The sequence below is a fragment of the Halictus rubicundus genome, chromosome 4 (genome assembly GCF_050948215.1).
Source record: "Halictus rubicundus isolate RS-2024b chromosome 4, iyHalRubi1_principal, whole genome shotgun sequence".
NCBI classification, from domain to species: Eukaryota; Metazoa; Arthropoda; class Insecta; order Hymenoptera; family Halictidae; genus Halictus; species Halictus rubicundus.
The window spans coordinates 3251238-3275848 of record NC_135152.1 but is presented as its reverse complement, the minus strand read 5'-3'; the positions used below and the strand labels follow the sequence as shown (position 1 = coordinate 3275848).

At 34.4% G+C, this 24611-nt stretch overlaps 4 protein-coding genes across 6 annotated transcripts; 1 reads left to right on the top strand and 3 right to left on the bottom strand.

The window, feature by feature from the left end:
• The first annotated feature begins 823 nt into the window (after positions 1–823).
• Positions 824–2148, top strand: LOC143353203 (uncharacterized). The gene is made up of 2 exons (XM_076786351.1): positions 824–1586; positions 1686–2148. Exons 1-2 carry the CDS (start codon positions 1546–1548, stop codon positions 2146–2148), a joined length of 504 nt encoding a protein of 167 aa, XP_076642466.1. The 5' UTR covers positions 824–1545.
• Positions 1903–14009, bottom strand: Ppp1r15 (Protein phosphatase 1 regulatory subunit 15). 2 transcript variants are annotated; one of them, XM_076786348.1, is made up of 6 exons: positions 13489–14009; positions 12781–12848; positions 11247–12699; positions 10939–11173; positions 8332–8460; positions 1903–2007 (listed from the first exon to the last, which is right to left on the bottom strand). In XM_076786348.1, the coding sequence occupies exons 3-4, from the start codon at positions 12687–12689 to the stop codon at positions 10964–10966; spliced, it is 1653 nt and encodes a 550-aa protein (XP_076642463.1). In that variant the 5' UTR covers positions 12690–12699; positions 12781–12848; positions 13489–14009; the 3' UTR covers positions 1903–2007; positions 8332–8460; positions 10939–10963. The 2 variants fall into 2 exon arrangements, with proteins under 2 accessions (XP_076642463.1, XP_076642462.1); XM_076786347.1 differs by having other exon boundaries at positions 8545–11173; positions 13489–13765.
• Positions 14010–14151: 142 nt separating this feature from the next.
• On the bottom strand, positions 14152–17447 carry LOC143353202 (sorting and assembly machinery component 50 homolog A). Of its 2 annotated transcripts, none has more exons than XM_076786349.1 (8): positions 17234–17447; positions 16902–16988; positions 16712–16792; positions 16408–16626; positions 16055–16269; positions 15611–15989; positions 15233–15515; positions 14152–14537 (listed from the first exon to the last, which is right to left on the bottom strand). In XM_076786349.1, the coding sequence occupies exons 1-8, from the start codon at positions 17252–17254 to the stop codon at positions 14332–14334; spliced, it is 1491 nt and encodes a 496-aa protein (XP_076642464.1). In that variant the 5' UTR covers positions 17255–17447; the 3' UTR covers positions 14152–14331. The 2 variants fall into 2 exon arrangements, with proteins under 2 accessions (XP_076642464.1, XP_076642465.1); XM_076786350.1 differs by lacking the exon at positions 17234–17447 and adding an exon at positions 17087–17137.
• A 280-nt stretch (positions 17448–17727) lies between these two features.
• On the bottom strand, positions 17728–24423 carry LOC143353197 (anoctamin-1-like). Its single transcript, XM_076786333.1, has 12 exons — positions 24025–24423; positions 23491–23937; positions 23292–23417; positions 22752–23231; positions 20974–21367; positions 20653–20885; positions 20369–20566; positions 19860–20289; positions 19576–19781; positions 19211–19498; positions 18553–18980; positions 17728–18518 (listed from the first exon to the last, which is right to left on the bottom strand). The coding sequence occupies exons 2-11, from the start codon at positions 23677–23679 to the stop codon at positions 18696–18698; spliced, it is 2829 nt and encodes a 942-aa protein (XP_076642448.1). The 5' UTR covers positions 23680–23937; positions 24025–24423; the 3' UTR covers positions 17728–18518; positions 18553–18695.
• Between the last annotated feature and the right edge of the window lie 188 nt (positions 24424–24611).

Here is a 24611-nt window from a genome sequence, read left to right as displayed (position 1 = left end):
ACCGTAAACCCTGAACCATAAACCACAGTTGTGCTCGACGTATTTGGGACCCATTTAAACGGTCGGTAAAAGGCTTTGAAAAAAATCTGAAAAAATTCAAGTAACATCTTCAAACGTTCAAAGAGATTTAAGCAACAGTTTGTACAAATACATCTATTTGAAAATATCGTCTGCGAATGATCTACACTTCTCGAATTCGCTCGGTCACGATCCTGATTTACGGAGCAAGGATTAAATTTGTCCTTGATTTAGAGTGTGCAAAATGATTCATCTTGAGACGAAGATTTGCATAAAGATTCGCTGTTTAGATATAAACAGTCGAATGACTAAAAAAAAAGTCTCGAGCAATCTAGTTCGATAAAGATCTCTCGTTCGTCCTCGTATCCGTACGGATAACGGAGGTTCTCTTATGGCGGGCGAACAAAGGCGACTGACGACATTCGTGGCAGCGTCACGCGACTCGAAACAAGCAAGTATTGCACAAGGAAGAGAGCCTGGGCGAACTCGTTTCCCTTTCGTTCTCGTCCCGTCGTGTTTACACGTGACCCGTTCACCGTAGAATATAACTGAATCTTTCCGTGACCGTCGCGTCGCCTCTCGTGAAATCTCGATTAACAACGGCTGTAAAAGCGTATCGTCGTCCGCGAGCCTAATTAGACTCAATTAGGATACCCGTGTTCGCGATGCTCTAATGATTCGCGCCGCTCCGGACCGGGCCGGCGTACAACGAAAATGGCAACAATCATTTGGACTCTAACAACGCAGTTCTTCTTCTTATTACTTTATTTACTACTTTATTTTCCTTATCTACTACAGTTAAAAACTGTTATTTACTAGTTAAACTAGAGTATTTAGACTGATCAGTCTACTAGATTGGGAATAATTTTAATTGAGGAACGGATAATAAACTCGCTAATGATCCTATAAAATAAAATATCTCGAAGAAATTAACTAACGGGGGCCGGAAGTGATCTACGATTCAGTGCAACAGTATCGAAGTTTCCACAGCGTTTGGGCCATGGTCTGTGTGCAAACTTTCGCTATTTCGTTGAGAAGTATCTCGCCGAACAGCTTTGCATGCGTCTATTATACCTAAACACATGTGTCCCGCAAGGAAAACCATCGTTCAACGTGTACAAGCAATAGCTTCGAGAGTTTCTTCCTGACCGTTCGAAGCAACAAGTAGGAAGGAATCAAGTTAGTGTTGCTGTATGGTTAATAACCGTTGCGCAACAAGTTCATCTGACTTACGAGAAACTTTAACGATAGCATTGAGCGCTGCGCCCGTAACGCGATTAAAAAGTAACGGAAATATTTCACCAGTGTCGGAACAAAAGGAAGCGAAACTTCATTCTAAAATGACTGGCAGAAACTTAAAAAAAAAAAAACAAGAAATAATGATATTCTTCGGTTCGTAGGGTGAAAGTAAAAACTGAGATTTCTGCCTTGTTAAAAAACCTATCGGAAGTATATATTACGGGAAAATATGATCCTATATTTATCCTTGTTCGCCGACGTTCCCCGCCATTTTGTAAAAAGTAAGCGATGCCCGCTATTCGCCTTTACAAAGCATCTTATAAAAGTTTGCGAGTAGATCATTTCAACGTGTTGAAAATAATACACGAACGTTCTTAAATTCATGAATGTTTTCACACTTTTATATTTCTCGTCTTGTTGATCCGTAGTCTACTTATGGCACACTGTTTGTCGAATAGAATGTTCTCTTTGTACGGCAATAAAAGGCGAAAGAAAGAAGGAGGAATACATTTTCTGCTCGCTCTGCAATTAATTGTCGAGATGAAACGGAGAAGCGTGATCGGGGCATACAATCGCGAGATAGGAAAGCGATGGAGAAAGGGAAAGTTGCCCATCGGCGTCCTTATCCCAGGTGAAGAGACTAACCTTCTGAATCACCGGTTCGGAGCAAGTTCGAGGAACTTCAAGCGGAACAGCTTGACATCCTTCTGGACACCTCTCGCAGATGGTGTACAAAATCATGTGCTCTTCCTGGAAGGAGAATTTCGTTATGTGCTGAATCGCAAACATTTCTGTACGTCGATCTTTCCGTTCACCGAAAAAGGTTTTAAACGACCACAGCCTTTCTTCAGTCATAAACTTTCGAATTGCGATCTTTATACGGCGAATTAAGTTTGATGGTATAATTGACGATTAGTATAAACTTGAAACTGAGTTCCTTTCTCGGAATAGCCTTAGTCTAACTCTGGAGTCTTCACCTTGGAGACTTCACCTCTCTGCTTTCAGTTTCACATGTATCTTCAATATTTGCTGAGGTAGCCTGCAATTGATGCTTAAAAACTTGATTTTTCATAAAGATCCGTAGTCTACTTATGGCAATTCACACAAAACACTTTGCTCGTGTACAGTGCACGTTGCAATAAATGTGAAGACGATATAATAAAAGAAATTACAAAAACTACTGTATACTTTCTATTAGATTGACCTTTCACCATGATACCAGTTTAATGCCCATGGACAAGCTGTGCGAAACAAAGTACGGATGAGTATTAACAATTTGTAGACGCCGTGTCCAGCATGCTCCTCTTTGCCTTCCTCTTCAAGTCTGTCAACCGTCTGATGTATGTCTATGACATCGTTTTGATAACATCGTTCCTCCATCTACGTAATTTGTAGCGACCTTGTGTTGCGAACTGTTTCATCAGTTTACTGTTGTTCTACATCCAGCATGAGATGTTGAATCGGGGACCTCGAATGTCTGTGCTCGCGCGACTTCACTTTTAACAAAGCTTCTTTCAGAGCTCCTTCCGCTTTCTCTTCAGACGACTCTCCCCTGACCGCCAGTTTCTCGAACTCCTGATGATGAAAATGAAGGGGTCGCGTGTTTCGACCTTATCCGGGTTGCGGAAGACGGCGTCGCGGATGGCACCGCACGCGAAGCGAACGGGACTACATTCTTCGAGCCCTTGCGACTTTCCAACAAGAAACTGTCTAACAGAGCCTGCACACGAGGACATCGCTTGCGATAGCGACCTCCAGGTGTTCGCAAGCTCAGGTCATCGAAGATCTATGCCGTCGATGAAAGTATACGCGTTAAAAACTAAGTGAACTAAAATGATGAGTCAACTAGGTCTGATGCCATTACCATCAACCGAACAGTCTCTGCTTTGACCACTAATTGTTGGATATCTTCAAAATTTGTGTCATCAAGACTACATTTAACATCTTTCCAATGGGCGTTTAACGCTGATGTTCCTATTTCTTTGATAGTATATCCTTTCGCCGTGAAAGCCTCAAATCTCTACTAAGATTTAGTCTCTCCGGTGGCCTAATCACAAAATATGCAAAATTTGTTGCTTTTCCCGCCTGGAGAACTTTCTCAAACAGAGTAGAGAAACTGCTTATTTCGAATGTTTATTCTTCCCACGTTTAGAAAGCCTAATTAACATGTTCATTAGGGGCCTCTTCAACGCCCCCATTGCTGTATGCAAAGTACCATATTTTTCAGAATTGATTGGACACTTTTATTTCCATTTTAATGGATGAAAGCATGCAACGATTCGTGCTACTCTAAATGTTGTGAGACAATTACATTATATCGCGTGCAATTATACTCCTCAACGTGCTCATAATCGATCTGCTTTCTTTTGAAGGTGAACCGCACCGTCATCAATGCGCCACGTGGCCGAGAATATTGTGGCAGATCTGGAATGCCAGGTGCGACCCAAGTTGCAGCCGGTTGCAGGCTAATAGCGTCGACAGAAACCCCTGTACTCCAGAAAAGGAGTACATGGTGTGAAAAGCGTGGGACCAGAGCTGAACGGAGCGGTCACGATTTATTACACTAATTCAATTAGTATCGAAACACGCCTAGCGCGAAGAATACGTACAAAACCGTTACAATGACTAATTTTATAGGTGATAACAAATAATTACGCTTCTCTGTTTTCTGATAATTTGTGGTCGGTGACGAACGAAGAAAGAAGAAGGACACGATTTCTTACACCTCGGTAAGGTCTGTGAACGAACGCGTGAGTCATTGAATGCATCATCTTAGCACACTATCCGCTGAACGCCATTAGACACTATCTCGAGACCCAACAATTATTCTTCGAGAATCCGTTAATTAAGTTATTATTCAGGGCTTTGTCAATTATCCCTCGAGCGGCGGATATTCATGACAGCAATACAGGTGATAATGCTTTGGAGCATTTTATTTAGACATTTTTTGAGACACTTCTTCTAAACACGTTGGTCTTTCTACTAGCCCTAATGGATAGCTGCTAATTAAAATTAATCGTAAAAAAACGGAATTGTTTAATGACCATACCGCCGTCCAAGGGTTATTGAAAATTGTATAGACCTCCTCTTGATAAGCCTTGACACCTAAAATTCTTCTCAACAGGCAACCGAGTTAAAAAGCTTCAACAAAAACGGCACTTCGCATTTTCCTCCCCCTATTCAGCGTGAGAAACGCTAGCAGATCTTAGAACAATCTCGGAACGGGTCTGCAAGTGGAACAGAATGGTTCTGCTTCTTTTAATGTGGGCTTTGACTCGCTTCGCTGTTCAGCGCTCGCAAAGTAAAATATTGCGAAATGTACATATACCCCTAACCGCATTACAGTCGCCCGTACGAGCGAAACAAATACGAATTCGTGCCGGATGTTCGGATGACGTAATTTTTCAAAGCCGCGGTAACCGGATATACGTGTGCAGTGTCACGATCTACTTAAATTATATCATACCCGTATAAACATATGCCGAATAATAATATGCTCGTTACAATCTTGCGTCGCTGTGCGCGCGAATCCGTACGAAACGTGGTCAGCTTCGGTGAAAGGAGACCTCGTTCAAGATTTATAACATAACGTGCGGCTTCTTGAATTTATACAAATTTTTTACCGGTTTCTTCGGTTTACCGTGACTGTTCACCGGTTTACTATTGCGTAAATATTCGCTCGATATCTCTCGTATCTATATATTTATAAAAACATTTGATAAGACATCAACACGCTCGCGAATATTTTCCCGATTCCGTGTTATCCTGTGAATTGATTAGCATTCATCAAAGTTCCAGCTTGCAAATATTGTACAAACAATTCACAAAATTCCAGATTGAGTTTACATAGTGTAAGAGAGCCAATTACTGTGCCTATATTAATTATACTTACTTTTAAAGCATAATGAATATGAAAAAAGAGATATTACATTTTTTTCATTCAAATCAGTTAATATATATATATATATGGTATATATCGCTTTATTAAATAATCAATTATGCTTTAAAAATAAACCACTTTACCCTATACAGCAGTAATTTACATATTAATATTATTCGAATGTTGTGCGTCTAACGCAGTTTAGATAAATCCTAGATAAGTTTATGTGATGCAATTCTGCCTCCAAACGTACGCAGAAAACGGTGATATTTCAAAAGGACGAGTGCCCATGCGACATTTATCTTAAAAGCTGTTTAACAGTTACAAGTGTATGTAAGATCGAGCAAGGAATCCTTTAGTAAAAGTAAAAGCCGTCTTTTCCAGAACATTCGGATCGTTCCGAAGTAGTCGAGCAAGTGCTAAGGCTTAAAAGTCACCGCAACTGATTCCTCCAGCGGAAACGGTTGGATGTCTGCCATTTAATCCCCCTATGAAAAACCGAAAAATTTTCTACAATGTTCAACCAGAACAAAAAGCAAGCTCTATGCATTCTTGTCTGTTCTGATAACTTCTCTTTTTCTAAATTCTGTTGATCCTACAAGGTGTTTAAGCACTGTGGCTAAAATGAGTCATATTGTCGAACGCGAGGACCTTATCTTGTACGTGAACTCCGAAATTGGAACAACGTATCTAGATGGACCTTCGAAACTGTTATCTTCCATACAGAATTTCACGCGATGCGTCATATACATAGAATCACGGTTCCTTTTCTGCTCCTCCTTCGCGATCGGGACGATCGTGAAAAGGTGAAAGCAGATCGCTTGCTATAATCCTTGAATAGACATTGCGATTTTTTTTTCTCTTTCTCTTTGTCCCCCTTACAATCATTGGGCGCAAAAACGCCGCGTGAAATCACGACCAAGAAAACAATTTTGCAACAGGCTTCGAGATTATCTGAGTTGTCCTCCGATATTCGTTGTACGATTTCTCTGGAAAAATACTGCACGACTCGTCGTACGCGAGTAAAGCAACGTATGGAATTAGTATTCCTGATTTCTCAACATTTCCATTTCTCGAGAAATGAGAAATAAGACTATAATTCTCGAGAATTTTTAATAAAATAAAAAAATATTGGGAAACTTATAATATTTGGAATATCGTTAATAATATTTATCGAAAGGGCAAAAAACTTTAACTCAGTGTTTATTCTGAGTAAATAAATTTATTTCTTTAAAACCAAACTTTTATAAAGTGAAACATTACGCTTTTCTTTTGAAATGACTTCTTAAGAAGCATAATGCGTCTAATGTAGAATCAGACAATCTACTTCTTTTTTTTTTTTGTAACAAAATCTGTAGCCGTAGAAAAATTTCTTTCATTTTGCGTGGATGTTAGCTTTATCGTATACAGAACATCCAAAAGTTGCTGAAGATTGGGTGTCCTTTTGGGTGTGCATTACCTCACGTCGACATGCATTCGCAACAATTATTATAAATTTTCACATTGCAAACATGCATACGTAGGCATTGCTATGCTGCCTGTAGATATGCTTATACGTACGCGATTGATTAATAATATGCAATTTGAGTGAACTGAAAATTCATTTCCGAAAATATGTTATAAAATAAATGAGATTCATAAGAATTTTCCTAGATTTAAATTTCTCGAGAAATGAGAAATAATCAATTATAAAATTTCTCGAGAAACTCTCGAGAAAGAATTCCCGAGATGGAACACGATATGGAATACATTCAGTGAACACCTTAAATATCTTACATATTATTGATGACGACAAAGTGCCCGGGAGAGAGACATGATTAAATTTATAGGAGCAAACACTGTTATAAGCAAACAATTTTTCTGAAGATTATATTTTTCGGAATGTCAATGCACTCGAGGTATTTTTTTATGGAAATGTTTTTATTACCGTGATGTAATAACCAATGTGAAGATGAATCCAAAGGACTATAATATTATGACCCTCATGTGACATCCAATACTATAAAAAAAAAATGGAAATAATTATGTTAGAAAAATTGATAAATTTATTTTAGTAACTACTTACAATAATTTTTATAGCGGTAAAGTTAGGTGGAACTATATGTGGGAAAAAAGATCCTACATGAAGAAGTAAGACAGAAACGTTTTATCGAAAGTGTCATTACGGACAGGTGCAGATTTACTGAAATCATAAACGCTTAACAGATGGTTGTGCACACCTCCATTATCATCAATTGAGAAAGTACTCATCCGGGCTTAATTACTCAAATCATTCGCCAAGACAAATGCATTGTGATCCGACAATAAATCCCATGCATTTAAACGCAATTATCAGTAATGTGATCCGCGGGAAGGTTAATTAAGTGCATTATGATCCACAATTTCTTAAAATTGCGATAATTCAATTGTAAACATCGCCTGTAAGATAGCAATCAGTATCAATGCATCATTCTCGCATCAACGAAGGCTTTTTGATTTATCAACAACCTGTCAATAATGCTATTAACTTAAAGACGATTTATCTTGCGAAATATATTGATTTCGAATCAATGCGAGTGAAATTATAATTTAAGCGACTGAAATTAATAATTATGCGTACCGCGGTATCTTTTGAGCGCGCGCTTCAATCTGATCACAAGAAGTTGATCAATAATAATGCACGGTCCAGTGATTTTTCATAGAATTGCCTGAGTGTCGATGAAATGTTCCCACGAGATGTTTTTCTGAGCTCCAATGTCAGGAACGCATAATAATCGTAAAATAAACTGTTCCATTGCACATTTTTTCTTACGACGAGGCCACGCTATTGGCACGAATAAATTATAAGAAGGCTGTGGATGTTATACAAACTCGCAATTAAACAATTCCACTTTCAAATGCATATTACATATAGAGATAAAAAATAGAGTATAAAATTTCATTACTGTCATAGCGTTTACACTGCTGCATATATATTCATGTAAATACCAATTACAGTTACTGTACCTATCAGATAACTCATTTTCGTTACTCTTTATAGCGTCTATATACGTCCAATAAATTTTAATATGTACACCATATGTATTCTGCCAAATTAAAATAGTCGAATCTTAAATATTAAAATTCGATAGTTTCTTGTTCCTAACATTTTTTCTCTGGCTTTTTTTCTAAAACGATTGTGTCAATTAATACATAAGAACAAATTGCTTTCTTACCAACTTAGGAACTTTTTACCGACAGAACCAGAGCACGGACTCTTGCAATCAGGAGACAACGCTGTGTCGAAAGAATATTGTTCTTCAAAACGAAGCCGCAGGTACGCAATTAAGGAGCAGGAACCGTAACTGCAAACGTTAGTTTTCTGAACACCAATCAAGCACTCACAATCATGTAACTTGCCCTTGGCATAATTCGAATTGTATTATTACTTCATTGTTATATTCTGAGAAACTTCTCAAGTTACTCATGACAGGCAAATTAATAGTTAGAATCATGGTAGACATACGTTTTATCTTTCATACGGGCATACAATTAACGATCTGATACAATATTTTATTAGCGTTACGTGCTTCGCGGTTATTTAGAGGTATAATTAGTTAACGTGAGTTGGCGCCTCTGCAGTGATGCACTGCTTTGCTCATTCAAGCGCGCGGGAATTTAAACTAGTTGAATGAAAAATTGGCGTCATACTACAAAAGTAATTTTAATTCTTGTTTATATTCCCTCCTATTAGTCTTCCCCTTATTATTTTTACCCTGGGCTCTAGGAATTGGTAGTGTTTAAATAAAGTTTAAGACACTTTATAGTCAATTACAAAACAGATTAACTTGTTTATTTAATTGAGTATATACATATATCGCGTACTTTTATATTTTAAATACATGCACAATATTATTCTACTTTCCGAAGTATCCCCCAATGAAAAATAAAACAGATATTAATTACCTAATATTTTTATACATTGCATATTAAAGCGAATCTAAACTGTAAATGGAAAAATTATGCATTTATGATTTATCGTATTACCTTCTATAATATGTACATATATTCTAATTATTAACACTTTTTAAATACATATAATACATAACTAGATTAGAATGAAATATATAACTTTTACACTCTTATTTTTTATACAAAATTAATGCTAAAACAAAGGCATTTGATTATTCAATTATTGGAAAATAAAATATATGGTATTTGTATAGATTAAAATATAAATCGAGTTTTAAACTAAAAGTTTTGTTAATTGCTTTTTCTGCTTATTATTTACTGTACCATAAGTGAACGGATTAGCAGACATATTTACTTGATTTTAGACCTCCATTTTTATGATTGATTTCATTTATCTTCATTTATTTCAGTAATGAGATTTTGTTTCTCGCTTCCAATTTAAAAATTGCCTTGTTATTGGAGCAGCAGCAATCTTTACGTCAATTTTTATAGTCATAAACCTTTCAAGTAACATACAAAGCAACCTGAACAACCTGCTTTATACAATGCGTACACTGTGTGATTTATTAAAGATTTGTTTCACAGCATATTAATGTTTTTATCAAAAATTTAATAAATAATGTAGATTGCAATTTATAGTAGAACAATTATAGGCAAAAGAAATAGATGGACATTTATGTACATATTACTAATATTGTTAAAATATTGCAAACGTGTAATACAATTTTTAAACCGTTTAACATCTCCATACAATGAAAAATCAAAGTAAATTAATAATTTTATTCAATGAAATTTTGCAATGTCGCAAAAATTAGTAACATTAATGTCCATTTGTTTGTATTCCCAAGTATACAGTAGTAATTAAGAAATCCTACGTTCTATTGTTTCATACAAAATCTAACATACATTTCATGTACAGAGATGTTATAAACACGTGTAATTTGCATCACGTAATGTGATCTCGACTCGGAGACTTGAAAAATATTTTATTACTAAAAGTGTCTCATAAAATATTTCGTTTCCATAGAAAAATGCTTGTAGAGTCAAAGAGATGATGATATATGTTGAGAAAGGAAAATATGGATAATTAACATCTTCCAATAAATTTGTTTTGAATATATTGGAAAAGATTGATAATTTATACATCGTTAGTGACTAATGCATTAATAATAATGTCTACTTTTGGTACCTTATTCAAGTAAAATGAGATAATTGAACTAAAAATAAATATGTATATCTTCTTATAATACAGGAATATTTAAATAGATTTTGTGTATGTGTCTCTTCCAAAGAGAAGAGTTTTTAAATATATTAGTAAACACTGTATTCCCGCTTACTTATAACTTATGTTCTTTTTATACTAATATTTCCTTATATGTACATCAATATTTATTACTAAAATCATATTAGGTGATATAATAAGAATCTCTTATCTTTCATGTATAAAATGTTATCAAATTAGTTATTGTTTATGTTATTATGATTATAAAACACACTTCATCATTTTACAATTATGTCTATCACCCAACATAATTCGTGCTGTACATAAAATAAGTTCCAGTGATATTTAATATGCCTACAAATATTAGACTAGCCACAGGCAAGAATTTAAGCCATATAGTTTTTTATATGTTTAATGGAAACAATTATTCAGCATGCAGCATACAATAACGTAGCACAAGTAGGAAACGATTTATTCATAGTACTGTAATTTTTAAAAAAAGAATGTCTTTTAAAACAGATGGTCTACACTATTTATTCACAGCCTATTTTGTTATTTTGGAAGACTTATTATACATATTCCTTTTTACTGTAATACATCATCTCTTCTACCGTATTATACAGCATTTAGCCCTTATTCAAGAAATTACCTTACAAGGACGGTGAATAGAAATTTTAATCAATAGGTGAAAATCTTTCCTGCCAAACATGAAGTCGATGTTGAGTACTTAATATTGGATTAAGAACGTGTCCTATACAATTAATACGGCTCTTAAATCGTACTCTATCTCTACCCATTTGCTCCCACGGGCCTTTACGAGCAGCACGGTATGCATAGTCCCATTGTACCATGACATGAACAGTCGGATTCAAATTAAATTTTACCTAGAATTAAGATTTCATTCTTTAATACATAGGAATTCAAATAAGCAATTCCAACCATCAAATGACTATTTACTTTTTGAACTGGAGAAAGACGTTCATTACGATTGCATGTCTCATTTTCGTCTTCGTCGTCATCACTAGTTTGATCTGTATCGCTTTCATCTGTGTATTCATCATCACTTCTGTAAGTTACTTCAGATTCTGTTTCGAAAACTATACAAGAACTATCTTCTGAATCGATAGAACTCTCTGATGCCAAGCGCGGCCGGAATGCCGTTCTCAGCGAATTGTATTTACCCTCAGCACAATTTTCATTAAAAATATTTATACACTGAGGTATGCATCTCATTTTCATGGACAATTTTGACATTCCTTGACTACAACTCTTATGTGATTTTGGTTTCTGTAGTTTTGGTTCAACATCGGCAAACGTGAACGCTTCAGGACAACTATTTGTTCCTGAAATGTCTAATCCGTCTACTACGTCTTCGTCTAAGCTACAACAGTCTTCTTCTTGCCAACTTTCTAAATCATTTTGTATGTCTGCAGCAAGATCGTGCTTCGTGCGTTCCTTTCTATGTCTTGTTTGACTTACACCGGAACGCCTAAGCTGCGACCTTGCACGACCTCGACCTCGGCCCTTTGTTATAGTGTTATATTTCCTCCGTTGCTTTGGCGAGGAGAGTGATCGTTTCATTACTGTTTCTGTTTCAATTGAGTCAGTTTTACAGAATCGATCTGTCATATTGCCGTAAACCTTTATCCACATATTTGTCAATATATTAGATACAGAAGTTTGTTTAACCGTTTGTTCACTCTCTACGTCTGTATTGGTTGTGGACAAAAATGGTTTGTCGTTTATGATTACTTTGTCATTAGCTCTATTCTCTATGCAATCAGAAGACTGTTTCTTATCAGAGATACTAGTATCGTTCGTATATTTGTAGTTATCGACATTGTTCACGTTTTCTGTGCTGTCTAAATAAGTGTGTTCAAACAATCCTTCCATATTTTTCTTATTTGATATTTCAGTTGATGACAAATGATTTGAATTCTCTTTAACAACTGGTTCTTTTTTATCAAACCTGTCTCCAGCCTTGTTATTAATATCGATGTAGTTGTAATTGAATTTTAAGTCCTCCATTGGCATTTTTTCATTAAAAACTCCATGCACATACAATTTCTGTTCTTCTAATATATTATGATGAATATTCTCAAACATATTTAAAGATTCTTTCATCGAAGTATTATGAATATACACGTTATCGGTGTTCAATGCATCCCTTTTAGTTGTCAAATCTTTAAAAAAGTCATGAGAAATTATACCTTCGTTATGTACTACTGTTACCGATAGTGGGTAATTAATGCCTGTCATTAATGATGCAGGAACTTTAGCAACTCGATTCCACATCACATTCAAAGCATTGAACACACTATATAGCATGTTTTCTCTTTTTGGACTCGACATTTTGCTTTCCCTGTTCAATGTATCGTTCATCGAATACATTTTCTCCATTATTGGTTTACTGCACACAACATATCATCAAATGTAAAAACCAAATAAAATTTCCTAATGAGAATAAGTTGTTTATCTTTAATTTACTCACATATTTTATTCAACAGACTGGTACTCCTTTACCACCTCTCCTAGTTCTCATATATCTTCTTTGCTGTACTATAAACAAAATGTTAAAAATTAAAATTGTCTTTTGTTTTCATAATCACAAAAATCTACTTATAAGGCAAAAGTTAAAGTTGGCTAACAATGTCACATTGTAAAAACCAACTCAAAACTTTGGGAATGATCATTCCAATCACATGTATAAACATTTGTCTGAATTATCTTTAGCTACAAATACATATTTAAATAAGAATAATTATAAAAATGTGATACCATTGCATGGCATTGCAAATTTATAGATTGCAAATACACGTTTATGATTGATTGTACTTGTGATAGAATCATTTAAATGTTAAGATTCGTATTTCTTTCCTGGTAAGAATTATTTAATTTTCTACATATGTTGTTCTGCTAGATTATAACCACGAAATTTAAACATTTCGAAACCATATAAATATCTAAATTAAATACGGGAGCATTTTATAATCTTGAAAACATTTGCGAATCAATATACAGTTTATAATTACAATGCCGTCCCGCCAGAGATTTATCACGCACATTCCACAGTGACGGGATAACCAAATCTTTACCATTACTTTCGTTTTCACATATCGTTAAATTGTTCTTATGACCTACTGCTACACATTGAAATTGCAATGATCCAATGATAAAACATTTTTTTACGCATACATACAACAAAGATAGCCCCCACAGCCGTGACAACCACAATCACGTAGACAATCCTGAGCGCAGTTTAACAACTGATTCTTCGATGTAGTGCACTTGTTGTCTTCGATCAAAGAATTTTCGATAAATCTCGTTACATCGGACACAATGCTTTGCTTAGATTTCTCAATAATTCCAAAGGATTCCATTGTAATATGACAAAATATTGTAGCACACATTTCGAGAACAAGTTTCAAGCGGCCATTTTCAACTGGTTGATGTTGATGCATAGAATACTCGTGATTCACGCGGTTTGTGGCGCTGTTGTTGCCGACGTTTCGCATTATGTTATTCTCGTAGTTACGATAAAGTGTAAAACGATAGTAAGAAATCGCGTGGATTATATTTCGTGAAAACAACACTGATGTTTGATCTCATTTTTCTAAAAATTTATGCATATAGAAAATTGATGCACGAATTCGATTAATGGAGTGAGCAGAAAAAAGATAGTTCCTAATTGATGTACATGTTGAAACTGATTCATCAACTGATGAAATCTTTTGTTATTTCCCAGAAATGATGCGTGTTGCATGTCTGATGCAAACAAAATAATCAAATACTAATTCCATTTATAGTTTTTCTTAGACTTGCAATGTGGTCAGAGAAATGGAAAATTACTATTAAATGCTCATACAATTTGTACTAGTTTTTATTGGAAACTTGGTTTAAACATAAAATACTAATCACATTAGAATGATTAAAATATACTTTTGTAACAATAATAACATTATAATTATAATTTATTGTACAGTCTCATTACTGACATAAAAAATAATACAAGATACACAATTTACTACTCCCAAATAAAAGCTTATAAGTATTGCAATCCAATACCAAATTGAACCGATCGCAATACGTCGTATTTCATATATCTCAGAGGCGAAATTATATTTAATTCGATTCTTGCAATGTTTCCAAGTTTCATTACAATGCCGCCACCGACCGAAGCGCGCACATCCTTCGAAAAGATATCCATATTCAAATCCATAATACTCATATTCCCACTCCAATCATTGGCTGAAAAAAATATATATATATTATTTTCACGAATTTAAAATAATTTGTTCGAGCTAATAAACGTTCCTCGAATTTAACAATTTTGAATGAATATTAGATGAAACCAGAGTTTTCAATTAAAATATAAGTACTCTGTGTGCCTCGCAAAAAGACCCGTGGAACGAATGCGGGCCGATTGACCAGGGTGAAAGGGGTGGGTCTTGTTTGGCACGTATTCTCGGCTCTAGCAAAGTATTGGCTGAAGCGGTCACTACTATTTAGCGCCTGAGGTAAAAGCCAATGGGACTACGGTAGCGTCAATGTCGGAGATAGACGGAGGTGCAATACCGTCCACGTCTCACGAAATGAGACTCGGAAGGGGTGCGGGTCAGGCGGACACGCTGATACAGTTGAGTCACACGTATTCTCGCTATTCGCTGAGTAGAATTAATACTGCAGAATGAGTGTGTGAGTGAGTGAAAGAGTAAGCGTCAAGATGCAGTTTAGGCGGAGCCAGAACTTCACTACCCTTGCCTCTGTGCCGCCCGAGTCTCTTTTCGTGAGCAACATTTACTGTTTTCGTTAACTTTCAAGAATACTATACTTTTTATTATTTTAAAGGCTCCCCCTGTATACATTAATGGAAATCAAAATATATCACATACTAAAATTATCAATATAAGGGTATTACATTATAATTCTATAAAAATCCATACCCAGTTTTGCTACATTTCCACCGTTGATAAAACCATGTAACCTGAACAAATCTCCAATACCGTTACGACCGGGTCTGAATGGCAGCGGTGTATACAAATGAAGCGCTGCTGCCCAATACCCATCGCCGCCTAATGAATCGTTTTCCTCGCGGGGTCCACAACCCCTCATCTCGAATCCTCTAAGATTCATTGGCCCGCCCAAAAAGAAACGATCGGCTATACTTATTTCCTTCTGAATGCTAATTCCACGAAGTAATCCAGATTGAAGGCCCAATTGGAAAGTCTATTTAAATGTCCGTAATAATATTAGTTACACCAGAGACAAACAAGTAATAAATACATGTGCATTCTCTGATAATTTAAATAAATAACACTTGCACAATATTCATGCGGCGTCCAATTAGCTTGCATAATAAGTTCATTTTTTACAAAACCAATGTTCCCTCCAAGTCCAGCTACCTCCGTTGAAAATTGTACGAGACTTCCCATAGTAGGAAATATTGTAGAATCCCGTTTATCGATAGTACAAATATGTCGTAACGCAGATTTCAAACTAGGCCCACTTTCTTCACGAACAGAAAATGACGCTTTCTTTGAACAAACAATTTTCCTGCATACGGCTTCGTACTGTAAATTGTGTTTCAGTATTCCTGCTCCGTCCGGATTAAAAGCAATATCTAATAAAAGGCCTATCTCACACTGGTTAAAGCCAGACCATGGAAAATCATTAGTTGTGTTAAACACGCTAGCAGTTAGCCTAAAAAAAAATTAAATTATTACAATGAAAATGTGAATCATTGAAAGAAAAATATTCTTACATACACTGTATGAAGCCAACTATTCACAAGTGGTTTCACAGCTGACACATTTATATTTGTGGAACTTTTTGTGCCATGAGAATATTCCATTTGTAGTCGTTCTCCTCTGCCAAATAAATTAGGTGCTTTTGCTCCAATAGTTGCAGAACATTCATTGTTTCCAACCATAGTGTTAATTCCACCTATTAATCGTCTCATTTCACGTACCGTAAAGGTGACCTGAAAGACCATAGGACTTGCAATTTCTCATAGGAATACCTAATCTTTAAGTGCACATTTTGTCAATGAACTGAAAACAATTAAATCTGAGAAATTACTTATTTGTTGTTGAATTAGTGTGTAATTATATAGACCCACTTCAACGCCTTCTGGGGTAGCATGAGGACCTTCACTCGTATCAATGTAAACTCCGACACTCCTAAAGCATCCTAATGATTCTAGCTTTCCCTTGACTTTATGGGCACATAGAATAACATCTTGAAAATCTTTAGCTTTAAATAGGTCTACTACTTGGGTTTTTATTATGTCGTCTTTCGTTCGCTTAAGTCCATCTATGTGTACTCTGTCAACTCTTGTCTATATCATAAAATGGCTTCGAGTTAATACATTTGACAATTAGAACAAGATGAGGTTTCATGTTAGGATGTAAAGTTAAGCGTACCTTAACTGTTTGTATGTTAATAGTTTTCTCTCCTACTTTGTCTTTTCCGAATATGTTCTTCCTCTTATTAACATTTGCAAACTGCAAGCAAACATTGGTAAATGACACAATTATTAATGCGTTAAAAATGTAAATTATTTTTTTCAAAATGTAAATGTAGTTTTAAATGTCAACATAAATGATTACTTACTGAATCCTCTTTGTCTTTGGGGTTGTGTTTTTCAGTGGGAACGGCATGATTTAAATCTTGATTTAGTTTTTTCGGCATACTTGTTTCCTGAGAACAACAAGGAATGTTAATTCTGTTTGAAAATATGATATGACAATAACATGTAAAGCATGAATGAAACATATAATAAAGGTAGAAAGACATACTATGAAAAAAATGAAAATAGGGAAAGCTGATATAAGTTCTAAGTAAAAGATTACATAGAAACGAATTATTATTAGAAATTACTCATGCTGTAAATTAATGTGCTCGATTTTAGGTTATAGCGTGCTCTTCTAATAATATGCACTTACCTTTGCGTGGACAGTTCCCATCTTTACTAAAATTAATCGTATACAATTTAATGAGAACTTATATTAAAATGTTATGCTGAATTTTGTCAAGTTCTCTTTAATATTTGACAATAATAAAAAAGGATAAATTTTTCAAATTAAATATTCAGAATGATTGAGGCTCAGCGGTGTGGCATTGCTATTGCTATTACCGATAGTGAAACATCGCCCTCTGCAATGCTGCATTACCATTAACAGAGAGCTGCCACTGACAATCCACGCTGAATGCGTACTCTTCAACCATTTAGATTTAGACCAATCTTTACAAACTGCACAACTTAAATAATTATTTTTAACAGCTGAAAACATATTCAAACCATTACTAGAAAGTAAATATCTAAAAGTGTAAGCTGAAAATAATATCTTCCTTAAAGAACCATTACAGTATCTTTATTAAAATGCAGATTGATCCAAAAACTGTATTATGCACAATTTAAATGTATGTAAACACATCGCAATGTAAATCAACATTTTATTTTGTATTTATAAGTTACATTATAAAACATAATGATTACATATTCCATATGTATATAGAGTTAATTGTGTGTTTTTCATTACATAAAAATAGTGTTATCAATATCTGATATGGCAACTAAATATGTATATTTAAATAATGTCTCATGTAATGGAAAGACGAATATGTAAATACATAAAAGAATTGCGTATCTTCGGAGTCATCACAGTAAGAAGATTTCCATAATTACCATATTTTTAGTAGAGGTAGATGATGTTATCATATTGATAAAAATATGACTCATTCAAAACAAAAAGAATCATGTTTTAGTGAAAGTTGAACGCCACATCAAAACTGAATACAATACAAATTCACTTGTCGATATTATTAACCTGATCATGTGCAGGAACTTTAATAAGAGGAAGACTTATAAACCTATTTACAAACTTAAATTCCAGATAAATAGTATAACAGATCATGTATTCAACAATAATATATTATCCTGTTTTTTACCACAATGTAACAAAACTTGTGGAGATCATGACAACAGTTGGTATTATATTATTTTTATATACATGTAGACATATATTCATTCCGTTAAAATACATATTAAATTGGACGTGATATACTTTCTTTATAACATCCCTTCAACAATAAACTTATTTCTTACTCATAGTAAGAAATAATGTATTATCATATAATTCAAATATCATCATAATAAATATAATATCATTAAAGCTTTCCATAATGAGAATTCTTCCTCCATTTTAAAATCGTTGATATACTTAGTTTCTTATTAGGCATTATTACTTTCTCCAATTTTTACTTTACTATCTATATTGTAATCGGCAGTACTTAAAATTTTTCAATTGATGTTAATATTATCAGTATGTGTTACTGCAACTAGCACCGCAGTAGTAACTTTCACATGTACAATTTCTATTAATCACGATGATTATCTTGTCATTGTCATAATGCAGCTGGGCCAACTCTTGAATTTGTATTAGCAGAAGGTACAGGACTTCCATGAATTTCCAAGTCAAATTCGGAATTTGACAAACTATTTCTCATAACTCGGTTCAAGCGATTGCCGTTCGTTGTTACTTCAGTGGATCTCCCACAAGCGCGTTGTGCTTCTTGCCGAATAATTGTCTCATTAGTTATATATGCTTCGCGTCGAATTCTGTCACGTAATTTTTTATTCATATCAGGAATGCACCATCGTATAAGTATCATTACGAGAGCAACAACGTTCTGAAATCATAAATTTAATTAATTCTATGTAATAAAACATCTAATATTCACTTTCAAAAGCTGTGTTATGGATGACATCATCAGTTATAGTTCAAACATTAAAATATCAAAACGTTAAAAATGAAACTGTTATCATATACATTTTTTTTCTATTTGATATTCAAAAATAAATTTTTTACGAGAAGTATAATGAGTAATAAATAGATAAATATGTAAGAAAATGTATATACCTCGAAAACAACAATGAACGCTAATCTAGCGGCTAATACATGCCAGAACATAATTGAATATTGATATTTATTTGGAGAATTTGGTGGTTCTCTGTAGTCTGGATATCTGCATATGTCTACTTGTTCATGGGCGGATAAGGCAAATGGCTGGGTGCCATTTTTTAAATCACTTGTGTTGAACTTCGACAGAGAATGGTCCAGGAAACCTTCCAGCGAATAATTGTCAGAAACTATGATTCGGTATACTAATCTTGGTATAAAATTCGATGTAAAAGCAATAATGAATGCCTAAAAAAATCATGGTTATTTACACATATGTATACTGTAGTATGCAAAATATATTACTCATAAATATTTAAACTCACATTAGTTATAACAGAAAGTTTGGAAATGGAATCAAGAATACGATACCATATACCTATATCTATGACACGTTGTCCAACTGGTCTTCGATACATTATTAATAATTTTTTTGCATCAAGTCGCATCTCAAAAACATTATTCAGTAATGCAAAAAATGGCGCTAACGGAAATGCAGCAACGAAAATGGTAACAAATCCATACTGTAACACTAGCGTGAGCAAAAGTCATGGAAAATCAGTAATAATTCTACAGAGGATAAAAACTAACATAAACCTTACGTAATTACCCATTTCCAAATATTCCGGAAATAAACTTCTTGGACCCCATTCTACTAGTTTATAGTCTTTGATCCATTGGAGATATTTCCTGGTAGTAGTTTTTCTTTCTCCATTCGTCATAGTCATTCCAACATGTACTTTCAAAGTATTTAACCATTTGTAAAACAATGGGAACAACATTTCTAATATTGTATTCATTGCTTGTTTGCCAATCATAATGATGCTTAATTGTATACATAATTCCATAAGACAACCACCAGGGCCACATTCTTCTTGTCGATAATCGAAAAAACGATTGTAATTTCCTGGATATCCGACAAACTTTCCTTTGAAAAATGCTATATAAAATATGGAAGCGTAATAATTTACAAATTCAAGTAGATATATTTTTAACGTTAAACTATCATCGAATTCAGTTTGTGTTCGAAGCAATTCGATCTGTAACATTGAAAAACGTATTGCAAGAGTAAATGAGAAATAAACATGTACATTGAAAATCAATCGTTATCTGAAATACCTCTGTTAAATATTCAGCCAACCAGACGTAAATCCAATTGAAGACAATAATGCAACACAAATTGATGCTAGCTGCAGTAGCTGTGGTAAAGAGTATTGCATAACTAGTTACCATAGGATGTCCATAAACACTTAACGCAGTTAACACAGACATCCTATACAGAACAACTCCCAACACAGCAGCCATCGCTATTGCAATCTACATCGTGAAATAAACTTTCACTTTGGATTATCGCAAAATATAACAACTACTTAATTCTTGATTATTATGTAAAGTAAGCGTACCAATAATAAAACGACGGAAAAACTAAGGATCGTTGCTGGTACTCTCATTTTCCAAAACGGTACATGTGGTTCTTCAGTATTTGTAATAATGTTAAGGGACCTCTTTTTTATATGGGCTAAACGCGCTAAGTACTGTGGTCGAGGATGTTCCTCTTGAGCATCTAAACCAGTCAGGTCCCATCTGTGAGTTATTTCAGCCGAGTATCTTTTCCACAATTCCAAAAAAAACGTAGCTAATAAAAAATAATAAAATAAATAATTAAGTAATTGAAGATCGACACGTTAACATTAATGTTATTGATGCTCTACATTAATACATACCCCATAACGACATGAATATTGAAAAAAATACGGTAGATGGATTGTCAAACAAATAAGTGATTCTTGAATGCAGACAAGTCTCCTTTAAGTCCCAATATCCACAAATGTGGTCGCACAAGGGACACATTAAAATAGTACCATTGCCATTACAAACATCTTCACTTGGTTCATTGTAATACAGAGTCATACAACTATACATGAAACAGAGAAGACCGACGATACTGGCTGGTATCAGCATATGTGTGTAAAATCCAAGCCAAGCAAAGTAAAGTCCAATTTTTACTCCAAAATATTCTTTGACGTAATCTAGAGGTTGATAATGGAGACATTTTTGCAAACTGGCCCATTCCGTGTATAAAAGATATCTCATAGACTCTGGCGATTGTAGGTCTCCCTAAAAACATTAGTATTATACTTTAGAAAAATTTAAACAAGTTCAACATCTGAAGGCATGTCGTGAAATATTTAAACTCAGTTTAAAGTTTTTTTTAATGGCGTACATTTAAACTCGTAAAAACTGAATTGTTGTCTGAGACAGGTACTGAGCGGTACGCCGGACGGACCCTAATCCGCGCAGGTAAAAAAAGGGAAGGACTAGAAAGGTACAAATAAATACACGGCGAAACACACAACTTGCACACTTTGAATATTTGCGTTATTAGTAATAATATGAAAAAATGGAATGTACAACAGTTGCATAGTATGGACGGGAATATTTTTTATGTGCGTGGAGCCGTTTCGGAAAAACCAAGGTCACTTTGATTTCTTTAAATGGAAAGGCCTACCTTTTGTATCACGAATCGGTAGAGTACCAAATTCTGCGTAAAAATGTATTGATATGTCCTAGATCTAACAGTTAACGAGATATTATCGAAATAATTTTCCATATGTACTTCCATATGTACATGTTTACATTTCATGTAGGCGAATTCATTACATTTCTCAAATATCGTTTTTCCATATAAAAATGACATGTAATAAAATTAAATAATTAAATATATGTAATATTTAATTCAAAAATTCAATAAATATTTAAAACAATAGACCGTCATGAAATTTCGTATGTATGATTCACAGAAAGTTGAAGAATTTAGCATAGTTACTATAAAAATTGCAAGCTAAGCTTCTACCTTGAGAAATAGAATAGGACAATTTAGTGAAAGACTAAATGGTCAACTACAACTTCATGAGCGTCGATGCCCTACTACGATCCAAAAGATAAAGATACAACGAGAGTCCAGGTAGTAGTATTAAACACTAATACTTGAATGACCCTCCTGATAATTTAACACCCTACCTATCTGAATCGACGTACGAAAGCTGATTAGGGTAAAGACAGGGAAATCCTATATGCCGTAACAAAGCAGTACAAAGTCAAGCATTTGAACCAAGGGGGCTGATCGTTCTCGAATCTATTATGCAGTTTTCTACGATAATCTCATAATGCTTATTATTGCTTGTTTAGGTGGTGCAGGCAGAGGTACAGAACGGGTAAATATGGAACAATAGTGCCATTCCGATTATTACGGTTATTAGGAATACGCCCAATCATTCCGTGTTTTAGTGCCACGCTGCAATTGGTAGTACGAAAACTGCGGAAACGGTTCAAAACAAAGCGCGACCCGGCTGCTTGGCACTTTTCCGCATGGGCTTTAAAATGCCCTCTGGTTTTAAAACGAATAGTGACCATGGCCATTTAAACCCTAACGTGTTCGAATACGATATTTTTCAACTTAAGCGATATGTTTTCTGCAAAAAAACAAAAAGATTCAGCTTACGTCGTGTAGTGGATAAGCGGCCACGTATGCATTACCCGAAATCAGCCTTTCTATTCCAAATGCAAAATCATCGTTCATGGTCTCCGTAAATCTGGTTCTATCCAAAATAAATTGTACTATTCTAGCACGCGTTGCGGCAGTAAAAAAATTAGGCATATCTATGTCGAATAAATATTCTTTGTCACGACTGTAAACTGCAGTGAAGTTGTGTTTCAATTTCGGGAAGATTGTTTGATCAACATAATATCTATTCATAATTCTTTTGAATAGAGAATTGACCTCGTTGATCAGTGTGTTGCTACGGTTTTCAGGAATTTTCAAACTGGTTAATTCCTTCATTGGCAATCTAAGCTTTAATATTTCAGCATACCGTCTTAGCACTTCTCTCGGTGCATGTATTTTTATGAAATGGAGACCATTAGGTTCTACATTCTCATATTCCATTTCCAAACCTTCCTTTTCCAAGTTCTTTGCAAACACCTGAAAATCGATGTTGAGTATCGTGTAGTTGTATATACATATAACTAAAATAGAATTTACCTGTCTATATTCCGCACTGCGATGTGTTTGGGCTTCAGCATTATATTCGTCCCAAACAAGAACAAAATCAATTGTTCGAATTTCATCTTGGAAATATAAACTAAACCCTGTTCTAGAATTTGAGACCTATGAATATGTCAGATTAATTGTTTCTAGTCATTGATATAGAGTTTTGATGTTCTGGTATATAATAACTTACAACTTCATTGTCATTGTCAGACTGTCGAATCTCCTCCATTGATATTGCACTGTGCATAGTGTTTGTACTATCTACACTTTCAACATCGTACAAGGTACTGCGAACACTTTGATACAAAGTTTGCACAGATCCTATGTTCAAATTATTTGGTATCCAGGGCACGGTAACGTCTTCATCCTCCTCTTCCATTTTAATCGAATAGATCAATGGTCAAATAATCCTACTTATTTGAATCAAACAACTTATACTACATGCAAATCAAATAAACGAGATTTATGCAATTAAAAACAATAAATATAATTTGCAAACCTGTTTTTACAAACTTTAAACTAAACTACCATAGCAAATTATATGAGTATTGCTAGAAAATATGTAACCAAAAACTACACATAAATTATTATTGAGCAAGGGAACTAAATAGTAGCAATAATGACCATTAGTTCAATTCTACAAAAAAGAAATAAAAAATACATAATACAAAATCTCAATCTAATATACATAATACAAACGTAAAAAAGAAATTTATATACATACGAAATGCAAGAAAACTGGTAAAAAAAACTGTTCCTTCATTTCTAAATTTTACTCCTTAATAAACGTTAAATGCACGTTATTCTTACAGCATTCTCATTCGATGGTCATCGAAAAATCTTTGCTTCCGGATGTTGTTAAGATATGGAGCAGGAAATTATTCTATGTACATCTGTTCTCGCGTTGTAGGTCCATCGTGCATATACATTTAACCTTTCTTCTTATACGCACTGCAACACGTGCTTTAATTGAATCGTTTTATTGCATTTCTGTGTTCATAACATTCACTAACTGTACAAATATATGGTTTAGAGACGAGAAAATGAATCATGATGTGACGAATACGTCATGCGTGCATAAATTGCAATACCATATAAAATTAGAGAACAATATACGCTAAATGATCACGTGGGCAATATAAATTAATACCATAATAAAAATATTTATTATAGAATATAGACTAGGACGAAATTTATATAAAGTACGATTTAGGTTTTTTAGTAAATTAAAAACAATTTTTACAATTATACAATTATAGTCAAGTAAAAATATTTGTGTGAAAGCACAGTTTAGTACGGTTGTAAAATTTA